This window comes from Rhipicephalus sanguineus, chromosome 4 (assembly GCF_013339695.2).
Source record: "Rhipicephalus sanguineus isolate Rsan-2018 chromosome 4, BIME_Rsan_1.4, whole genome shotgun sequence".
Classification (NCBI taxonomy): Eukaryota; Metazoa; Arthropoda; class Arachnida; order Ixodida; family Ixodidae; genus Rhipicephalus; species Rhipicephalus sanguineus.
Genome location: NC_051179.1, coordinates 173,019,180 through 173,030,480, shown reverse-complemented (window position 1 = coordinate 173,030,480; position 11,301 = coordinate 173,019,180). Strand labels below are relative to the sequence as shown.

The 11,301-nt window shown below is 53.9% G+C and overlaps 1 protein-coding gene across 1 annotated transcript; it reads right to left on the bottom strand.

Annotated features, from left to right (window-relative positions):
- Positions 1–1,353: 1,353 nt before the first annotated feature.
- Positions 1,354–2,616, bottom strand: LOC119391858 (uncharacterized). Its single transcript, XM_037659507.1, has one exon. The coding sequence runs from the start codon at positions 2,614–2,616 to the stop codon at positions 1,354–1,356; it is 1,263 nt and encodes a 420-aa protein (XP_037515435.1).
- Positions 2,617–11,301: the final 8,685 nt, after the last annotated feature.

The window sequence follows — 11,301 nt, the reverse complement described above, 5'->3', positions numbered from 1 at the left end:
TAATAATGCCATCTTGATCAACAGTGACTGCAACGAATGCTTTTCCGTTTGGGTACCGTGCAGCGTCAACGAAACAGCAACTCCGGGCATGTGCATGGGCACTCTCCAGGAGGGCTTTACCCCTAGCCCGTCGTCTGCCTACATTGTATTCAGGGTGAACATTCCGAGGTATGGGTGCCACGGTAATACGCTCTCTTTGTTCTCGAGGAACGCTGCAGTAGCGGGTATCGATTTCTGTCGGGTGAACTCCAAGCTCTTTCAGGATGTTTCTCCCGGCACTGGTGGTAGAAAGTCTCGTGAACTGCGCCCTCTCTTGTGACTCAGCTATCTCTTCCAGCGTGTTGTGCACGCCGAGGTGAAGCAGCCTCTCCGAGCACGTATACATGGGAAGCCCGAGGGCTCTCTTCACCGCTTTTCTTATCAACGTGTTCAATTTGTCCCGCTCCGACCTCTGCCAGTTGTGCATTGCCGCTACGTAGGTGACGTGACACATCACGAAAGCATGCACCAACCTGATGAGGTTGTCCTCGCATAGTCCTTGCTGCCGGTTAGCAACCCTTCTTATCAACCTCAGGGCGTTGTCTGTTTTCCTTGTAAGCTTCAGTACAGTCTGGTTATTTGAACCGTTTGACTCAATCATCATACCCAGAACGCGGAGGGTGTCCACCCTGGGAATGATACCACCCTCACTTGTCCTTAGAGTGATGTCGATGTCCTCTACAGGCCTCCAACCTTTCGGTTTGGGGCCCCTGCGCTTGGGGCTGTAAAGTAGCAGCTCTGATTTCCGCGGTGAGCATCGGAGTCCAGTAGGTCTGAGGTAGCTTTCTGTGACCTCGATGGCATCTTGAAGCGCAGTTTCCAAATGGCCATCGCTGCCCCCGGTGCACCATATGGTGACGTCGTCTGCATATATAGTATGATTAATGCCGTCGACCTCCGAGAGTTTTTTGGACAGACCAATCATGGCGAGGTTAAAGAGGGTCGGGGATATGACCGACCCCTGTGGCGTACCTTTAGAACCAAGTTTAACGGAGTCTGAAACGAGGTCTCCCACTTTGAGGGTGGCTTCTCTGCCCGCCAAAAAGGATCTCGTGTAGTCATAAAAGTTCTTGCCCAGACCAAGGCTCGAGATCGTTCCCAAAACATAGGAGTGTAGGATGTTGTCGAAAGCCTTCTCCAAGTCAAGGCCAGAATGGCTCTCGGTGTCCCTCGTGTTGCGATCAATGATCTGATTCTTGATTAGCTTCATGGCATCTTGAGTAGAAAGCCCAGGTCTGAAGCCTATCATGTGGTGGGGATAGACGTCATTGTCTTCCAAGTATCGGGAGAGCCTGTTCAGGATTGCGTGCTCGGCTACCTTGCCCACACACGAAGTGAGCGAGATGGGCCTAAGATTGTCGAGACTGGGTGGCTTTCCAGGCTTGGGAATAAGGATGACGGTGGCCTCTTCCATAGTGCTGGAACATTTCCGTTGCTCCATGACATGTTGATGAACTCAGTGAGGTGCTCTATTGATTTGTCATCCAGGTTCCTTAGGGCCTTGTTAGTGATCTTGTCTGGACCGGGTGCCGATTTGCCATTTAGGTCGTGTAGGGCTTGCCTGACTTCTTCAACTCCAAACTCTGCGTCCAACTCTGGGTTCTCAACGCCCTCATAATCCTTGAGGGGACGATCATCCATCGGGCTGGAATCCACCTGTAGGTACTTGCTCACAAGCGTCTGTATAACTTCATCGTCCGTGGATTCCTGTCTGGCTGCGTGCAAAATGCGTCCCAGCGTGCTTCGTTGATTCGACTTGGTATTTGTCTCATCTAGCAAGTGCTTGAGGAGGTTCCAGGGCCCGGCACGGCGCATTTGACCATCGATGGAATTACAGACATCGTCCCACTGCTGCCTGGAAAGGACCTTGCAATGCTCCTCTATTGTTTTGTTGACTTCGGCAATCTTCTTGCGAAGCCTTCTGTTGAGACGCTGCCCCTTCCATCTGGACAGGAGGGACCTCTTGGCCTCGATCAGATGTGCTAGTCTGCTATCCATCTTCTCGACCGGGAGGTCCGTGCTAACTTCCTTGGTGGCAGCCTTGACATCTCGTGCAATCTGGTCGGTCCAGCGTTCGAGATCGGGCTTCTCCTCGTCTTCCACATAATCCTCCCTAATCTTGCGAAATTTGTCCCAATCGGTGACCATAAACTTGCGCAGTTTTCTCTGCTCTACCTGCAAGGTCGTGGCCAGGATGTAGTGGTCACTACCCAGGTCTATGTTGAGGTTGACCCACTTAGCTGCCGCCGCTCCTCTGACGAAGGTCAAGTCAGGAGTAGTGTCCCTGCTAGCCGACGTACCACATCTAGTGGGGAATGACGGGTCGGTGAGAAGCATCAGGTCCCGGTTGAGCGCCTCTCTCCAGAGATCCTCCCCCTTGTGTGTATCATATGGATAGCCCCAGGTGTGATAGGGAGCATTAAAGTCGCCAGCAATGACCAGCGGGGAGTCTCTGGCGAGCTGTGATGCCCTGGAGACGAGGGTCTTAAAGCGCTGCCTCAAGTCTTTTGGGCTGCTGTAGACATTCAAGATGAAGATGCTCCCCCTACTCACGGGTCCAGGAATGATTTCTATCATTATGTATTCGATTTTACTTGAAGCCACTTGCAGGTCGTGGGTGATATGTGTCAGCCTCTTGCTTATCAAGACACCGACGCCTCTTCCTTCATCGTGCTTTGCAACAGATCGGTAGCCAGGTAGACCTACACTTTCGGTTAGTGTTTCTTGCAGGAGTACCACGTGTGGTTTCTCCTCTTGTGTGCGAATAAATTGCTGCAAGGGGAACCTCTTGTGGAGAAACCCCCTGCAGTTCCATTGCCATATTCTAAAACAATTAGTTTGCTTGGCCATCCTGTGGCTGTTGCTGAATTGGTTCACTGACCATCTCGAAAGCCCTCACGTTCTCACCGGCTGAGGCCATTGCCTGGAGCGGCCGCGGGCCCATTGCCACATTTTCTAGAAACGATTCTATTTTGCAAAAGCGCTGATGGTACCTCTCTTCCATGGTTAGCATGCTGCACTGGAGGTGGGAGACCGTTTCATTCATCTGCTTCACGCTCTCGCTCAGAGAAGAGAGCATCTCGCGAATCTCTGACTTTGCTCTGCTCGCCATTGTCTCCTGCTCTCCACCAATGGCCCTCTTTTTGGCGGGCCTCTCCGCGTCACAGGCGGCCACCACGGGTATCTCCGTCGGTACCGACTCAGCTATTTGCTTGTCTGCCAAGCTAGAGAGCTCTCCCTTGCCTCTCCTAATCTCGGCCATTTCTGCCATGAGTTTTGCTATCGTATTCCTCATCATCTCGTTTTCGCGTTCTAATTGCGCAAGCCTGTCGTTTTCATGCTCTGGCGGCAAACCCTGCGTTACCTGTTTTCCGGTGACGTCTCCACGGACACGATCAGCCCAAGTCGGCTGGAACTTGACGTGCAGTCCTCCTCCGCCTCGGTTACATTGGTAGCTGGAACGCCCCCTGGCCGTGGACGAGGAACTGGAGCGCCCTGTGGACCGGGAGCGCCCTGTCGACCGAGAGCGCCCTGTCGACCGGGAACGCCGTCTGCACCTGGAGCGTCCTCTGTGCCCTTGTGTCGAAAGCTGCTGAGTCTGCTTGCTGTCACCGCTGCCAGATGGTGGGGTCGAGTCTCGGTTTCTGGAGGCTTCTGCCGTCCTTTCCCATCTTCTTCTCCTTACCACGTACGGGATCTGGTACCGGTGTCTGCACACTTTGGCTGCTGTCATGTGCGCACCATCGCACAGCTTGCACTTCGGAATACATTGATGCTGCTCGTCCGGGTTCGGTGCGCTGCATCCCCTACAAATAGTTTCGTTCGGGGTGGGGCACACATCGGCCCGATGTCCCAATCTGCCACATGCATAGCAGTTGTCCACTTGTTTTCGATACAAACAGCACCTCACCAACACTGGTCCGTAGCGCACAAAGTTCGGAACTTTCCAGCCGTCGAATGCCACAATAACTGAGCCCGTGTTCTTGATCCTTTTCGCCGCCAGAGCCAGCGGATTTCTGGCATTGATGATGTTCCTCTCCAACTCCTCAGGGCTGTCGCTCAGGGTGATGCCTCTAATCACCCCCTTACAAGTACAGTGCGGCGCCGCTTCGTAGGCACTGACCTCGTGTTCTTTTCCCATCACCACGATTGACTTGATTCTAGTGTATCTTGCTGCATTGTCCCTGTCTGGCGTGCTAACCACGATTATGTTTTGCTGCAAGTTCGGGCAGATGACATCTGCTCCAGCATGGGCTTCAGTGACTCCTGCTGCTGCCATGATTGCTCTGCCTACGTTCGTTGCACCAACCTTGGACACATCCAAGCCTCCCCTTGGCCTTATTATGATCTTAGCGTCGTCTTTAGGGAGCGGGGGCATGCGTCCTGCCTTGATCACTCTTTTCTTATTCCACTCTCCATTCTGCCGATGCCCGGCAGATGTACTGGCGCTAGGTCTAACATCTTCCTTCTTCGATTCGACGGTACCTGCTGCTCTTCTCGACGAACGCCTGGCAACGGCCGTCTGCCAGCCCAGATCTTCCGAAAACATTTCGGGGAGCAATTCCTCCCCTTCCACGGAAACTTCCATGTTCGTTTAGAAAAGTAGGTGGGTACGGCGCTCGGATGCCGCGCCCGGGGTGAGACTAGCTCTCGGCAGCGCGATCCGGGCGAAATACACTTGGAAAAACGAAAAGTCCACCCACCAGCCAAACTTGGTATCGGTGTTGTCCTCTCGTCTTTAGGCGTCTTTTGGTACCAAAATCCACTCGGAAAATCTCGAAAATCCAGACGAAAACATTCTAGAAAGCGGCCGATGTTTGCAGAACTGTCCTAATCAGCGTCTTCTTCGTCTTATCGAGCGTTCCAATGCTTCTCTACAATTACCCCGGGTACGAAAAGGGAGCCGCCTGGCGACCTAACAGCTGGTCACTATGAGCGGGTCATGGTAGGGCTTGAGGCGCTCCACGTTGACAATGTCGCGCCCTCGACGGCGCATGTCGGAAGATGGTTCAATAGGTTCAATCAGGTAGTTGACCGGGGATGTGCGTTCGACGACACGGTAGGGGCCTTCGTATTTTGGTAGTAGTTTGGAAGAGAGGCCAGTTGCAGTGGTAGGAACCGAGAGCCATACGAGCGCTCCAGGGAGGAACGGGGGTGCAGAAGTGTTGGTGGCACTGCGAATGCTCTTCTGCCGCTCTTGGTCCTGCGTAGTAAAGGTCCTGGCTAGCTCGCGACACTCCTCAGCAAGTCTGGCTGTGGCAGAAATAGGCGCACACTCCAATCGATCCGGCGTGTATGGAAGGATGGTGTCGATTGTGTGCGACGGGTGCCTGCCGTACAATAAGGAAAAGGGTGAGAAACCAGTGGTGCTTTGAGGGGCGGTATTGTAGGCGTAGGTGACGAAAGGCAGAATCGAATCCCAATTTGTGTGATCGGCGGCGACGTACATCGATAGCATGTCGCCGAGCGTGCGGTTAAAGCGTTCGGTGAGGCCATTCGTCTGCGGGTGGTAAGCAGTTGTTTTGCGGTGAACAACGTTGCACTCTTTGAGGATGGCTTCGACGACTTCCGACAGGAAGACACGGCCTCGATCGCTGAGCAGCTCCTGGGGTGGACCGTGGCGCAGCATGAACCGGTGGAGCAGGAAGGAGGCTACATCGCGCGCTGTAGCTGCGGGGAGGGCGGCAGTTTCGGCGTATCGCGTAAGGTGGTCTACAGCGACGATGGCCCAGCGGTTACCAGCCGACGTCAGAGGAAGTGGCCCATACAAATCGATGCCAACGCGCCCAAACGGCCGGTCAGGGCAAGGTAAAGGCTGCAGACATGCTGGTGACTGGTGCGTTGAAGCTTTGCGGCGCTGACAATCGATGCAGGAGCGGACGAACTTCTGCACGTAGCGGTACATCCCTCGCCAAAAGTACCGTTGGCGAATGCGGTGGTATGTTTTCGATACCCCAGAGTGCGCACACTGCGGATCAGCGTGGAACGATTCGCATATGTCAGAACGGAGACTGCGGGGTATTACTAGTAGCCACTGGCGGCCGTCGGCGTTATAATTGCGTCGGTGAAGGAGGTCGTCGCGAATGGCGAAATGATGGGCTTGACGACGCAACGCGCGAGTGGATGGTGTTGCCGATGGATCAGTGAGCAAGTCTATCAGTGAAGTGATCCACTGATCCTTGCGCTGTTCGGTAGCGATGGTGTGAATGTCGATGGAAGAAACGGCATTGTGAGACATTGAGCTGTGGGTCTTGTCGTCAGGCAAGGGGGAGCGCGAGAGTGCGTCGGCGTCAGCATGCTGGCGTCCGTTGCGGTACAGCACGCGGATGTCGTAGTCCTGTAGGCGAAGTGCCCAGCGGGCGAGGCGGCCTGATGGATCCTTCAATGATGACAGCCAGCCTAGTGCATGGTGGTCGGTGATGACATCAAATGGGCGACCATACAAATAAGGTCGGAACTTCGTAAGGGCCAAGATAATCGCCAGGCATTCCTTTTCGGTGACGGTGTAATTAGTCTCGGCTTTGGTAAGCGTACGACTTGCATATGAGACGACATATTCAGGGAACCCTGGCTTGCGCTGCGCAAGGACAGCGCCAAGGCCAACACCGCTGGCGTCCGTGTGTACCTCTGTAGGGGCCGTAGGGTCGTAGTGCGTAGTATGGGAGGCGACGTCAACAAACGACGGAGTTTCGCGAAAGCTTCGTCGCACTCTGACGACCACGAATTGAGCGGCCCATTACTTCCGAGGAGCTTCGTCAGCGGCGATATGATAGTCGCGAAGTTTCGAATGAAGCGCCGAAAGTAGGAACACAGTCCTACGAAACTGCGCAGTTCCTTGACGGACGTCGGTTTGGGGAACTCGGTCACGGCCCGAAGCTTGGCTGGATCGGGGAGAATACCGTCCTTGGACACGACGTAACCGAGTATTGTCAGCTGCCGTGCTGCAAATCGGCACTTCTTTAGATTCAGTTGCAGACCGGCCTCGCTCAAACGCGTCAAAACATGCCGCAGGCGTTGAAGATGCGTGGAGAAGTCCGGAGCGAAAACAACGACGTCGTCGAGGTAGCATAAGCATGTGTGCCATTTCAGGTTGCGCAGAACGGTATCCATCATGCGCTCAAAGGTGGCGGGCGCATTACACAGCCCAAACGGCATGACGTTGAATTCGTACAAGCCGTCGGGCGTGACAAAGGCGGTCTTCGGTCGAGCGTCATCAGCCATGGGTACTTGCCAGTACCCTGAGCGCAAATCGAGAGATGAAAAGAATTCTGCGCCTTGCAGGCTGTCAATTGCGTCGTCTATTCGCGGTAGTGGATACACGTCCTTGCGAGTGATCTTGTTAAGTCGTCGGTAGTCCACACAGAACCGCACAGAACCGTCCTTCTTCGCCACAAGAACGACAGGAGACGCCCAGGGGCTGTTAGAAGGTCGAATAACATCGCGGCGAAGCATCTCGTCGACTTGCTCGTTGATTACACGGCGTTCTGTGGGAGATACGCGATATGGACGTTGCCGCAGTGGCGGCTGGGTGCCAGTGTCGATGCGATGCGTAACGGCGGACGTGCGGCCGAGAGAAGTTTGAGCGACATCGAAAGAAGAGCGAAATTCTTCCAACAGGCCCAGAAGCTGGGAACGCTGGACTGGCGTAAGGTTGTCAGCAATGGAGGAACCAAATACATCAGCGGGTGTTGAACCAGACGTGGAAACAGCACCGAGCGTACTGGAACTGTGGCAGTGCATTTCATCTGGTTCGTCCATAACTTGTGCGTCTTCGAGGGGTTCCACGCTACCGAGACATTCCCCTTGCACCAACGTGACACTGTACGGGAATGGATTGATAACAAAAATAGAGGTGCTGCCCTGAGTGACTTGCACGGTCGCGAAAGGCACCAGCAAGCCTTTCCTCGTGAAAACACGGTCAGATGGCGAGAGGAGTGCAACGGTGTCGGAAAGACTTGCGCAGTAGACTGACACCGCCGTTGACGAGTTTGCAGGCACCTTGGTGTCGTCTTTGACATGTACCTTGCCCGCAGCCGATGGATTGTCTGCCGCCGTCCAATCAGGGAACGGTGAGAGCTCTATTTCGGCTGGTGCGCAATGAATGACGGCGTCGTGGAGGGAGAGAAAATTCCATCCTAGGATGACGTCGTGAGAGCAGGCTGGAATTATGATCAATTCGACGGCGTACAGAGCATCCTGAATAATGACGCGGGCGGTGCACACCGCTGTAGGGTGAATACTTTGGTCGCTGGCTGTACGGAGGGAGAGACCGGAAAGTGGCGTCGTCACTTTTCGCAGTAAGCCGCTAAGTTTGGCGTCCATGACGGATACGGCGGCTCCAGTGTCGATAAGGGCAGATGCGCGAACACCGTCCACAAACACGTCTATCACGTTCGATGGGCTTCGCTGAGGGCTTTCGCAGTTCGATAGCGTCGCAGCCCTTGCCTCGTGGACTGCGACGACTAGTTTTCCTGGTCACGTGAGACCGGACGTGGCCGCATGGGCGACAGTGAGCGACGTCGTGGAGACGGTGACCGGCGGGTAGATGTTGCGGCGCGGGACGTCGGTGATATAGGCGGCGCTTGGTCATAATAAGGTCGGCTTGATTGGCTGGGGAGGGCTGATGCGACCCGAGGCGGCTCCATGCGATTGCAGTAGCGTGCGACGTGACCGGCGCAACCGCACGCGAAGCAGATGGGGCGGTTGTCGGAAGTGCGCCAGCGGTTCGCGGGTCCCATCCATGTCGCAGCACGGGACGGACGAGACGGCTGCTGATATGAGGGCATTGTGGGCAGGAGTCGGGGCCTGGGGACGACGTCGACGTACGTAGGCGGCACAGGCGCGTCGAAGGCCTGGGGTCCGACGACGGCTTCGGCGTAACTTCGCGGTGCAGCGACAGGAATCTCTGGGGGCGGCCTGGCTACAGCTTGCGCGTAGCTTAGTGGCGCATGCACTGGAGGCGGTTGGTGGTATTCAGGGATGACCTCTGCGATTTCCTGCTGAATCGCTCGGCGGAGAGGAGGCAGGAGGGTAGTGGGCGGCTGGTCAACACGCTGCGGTGGAGCGAAAGCCAGTAGAGAGATCTGGCGGGCAATTTCCTCACGCACTAACGACTTGATTTCGGCGAGCAAGGTGGAGTGGTCGGAAGTGGCCGACAAGCCCGCGAGATCAGCATCGCGTGATGGCGGTCGACGGGTCATCAAGCGCTGCGGGCGCAGCTCCTCGTAACTTTGGCACAGCGTGATGACCTCTGCCACTGTGCGAGGGTTTTTGGCGAGCAGCATGGCGAAGGCATCGTCGTCGATGCCTTTCATAACATTCCTGATTCTCTCAGACTCCGGCATGCTCGCGTCGGCTTTTTTGCACAAGTCAAGGATGTCTTCAATGTAGCTCGTGAACAATTCACCGGCCTGCTGTGCCCGTTCACGCAACCGCTGTTCGGCTTGCAGCTTACGGACGGCAGGGCGGCCAAACACGTCGACGATGGCGGTCTTGAAATCGGTCCACGTCGGGAAATCGGATGCATGGTTGTTGTACCACATGCCTGCCACACCCGCGAGGTAGAAAACCAAGTTGCTCAGCTTGCCTGCTTCGTCCCATTAATTTGGGACACTCACCCGTTCGTAAATCGCGAGCCAGTCCTCCACGTCGGTGCCATCCGCGCCGGTGAAGACAGGAGGGTCACGGTGAAGCAGGAGGCGGCGTTTGCTGAGCGGCGTCTTGCGGCATGGTAGATGGCACGGTACGGGATCGAAGCTGCAGGGGCATCGAATGGAGACCGAAGTTGTGGTGACGGTACAGCACTCTCCACCACTTTGTTAAGACGTTTATTGACGGTGAGATTGACGGCGACGATGCACAACGACAGAGCGCAGACTCGCAGACTCTCACGAGCACGAGCACGAGGGGCGTGCTCTCCGAGGATAGGCGAAGAGGGTGACCCACTAAGAGGCGCTTGAGAGGACGACCCATTAGAGCGTTCCAATGCTTCTCTACACGTGAAAGAATATCCAATACATTTTGCAGTTGAGATTTATGACATGCTTTAACAAAACATTAGAGAAAAGTCGGTGTCATAATATTCGTCACTTATTGTTGTGGTGACAGAGCCAGATAATATAATCCGACTTTGCGTCGATTTCCGACAAGTGAACAAAATACTACGCGATGACTGCGAAGCAATACCCCGAATAGACTCTATGTTCGGGAATGTGACCAAGAAGAAATACTATTCAAAAATAGATTTTGCAAAGGGGTACTGGCAAATCCCCATGTCGGCCGAGTCTAAGGCCATCACGGCTTTTTCCATGGCATCAGGCCTATACCAGTTTAAATTCATGCCCTTCGGTCTGAAGACGGCACCAGCAGTATTCACAAGACCAATCAGGAAGGTCGTAAATGACCTACCAAACATACAACATTACTTCGATGACTTGTTAGTGCCGACTGACACATGGGATGAACAGCTAGAAACCCTTCACGTGCTATTCACGCGAGTGAAACGCACAAATCTCACAATCAAACCTTCAAAAACGCAGCTCTGGTTTAGTTTGATTCAGTTTCTTGGTCATGAAATAGGAAATAGCACCATTCAGCTGTTGAATCACACAGTAGAAAAAATCAGTAACGCTCTGCCTCTACAGACAAATAAACACGTAGAGTCCTTCCTTGGTCTTGCATGCTATTATCGAGACTTAATATACCCAGCTCACACACCCTTTGACCGAACTTGTAAAGAAACGTGCACCCACTTGCCAAGGAACCAGTATTCAACGCACCTGATTTTACGCTTGAGTTCGTCCTGAGAACGGACGCATCAGAGAAATGTTTAGGTGACGTACTCCTCCAAAAACAAGACGCAATATTGCATCCAGTAATATAAGCCAGTCGAAAGCTGTTGCCACGAGAAGTAACATACTCCACTGTAGAGCGTGAATGTCTAGCAGTAGTATGGGCAATCAAGAAATTTCATGTATCTTGTACGGTCGTCATTTCATATTAGAAACAGACCACCAGCCCCTACAGTACATAAACTCAAACAATGTCTCCAATACGCGCATTCTTCGTTGGACCTTTCTTCTGACCTAATATGATTTTTCTGTATGTTATATTCTTGGAGCAACTATCGTGGGTGCCGACTACCCGAGTCGCAGTTTATGTGATCCTGCATGTGACCATACATCAGCACCAAATGGTTAGGCTCTGGTGAGATAACTAGTTTTGCACAATTTTCATATCTGGTAACTTTGACTCATGAGTAAC

Coding starts and splice junctions, on each gene's coding strand:
- LOC119391858 (XM_037659507.1), bottom strand. CDS start 2,616: ATGATAGAAATCATTCCTGGACCCGTGAGTAGGGGGAGCATCTTCATC.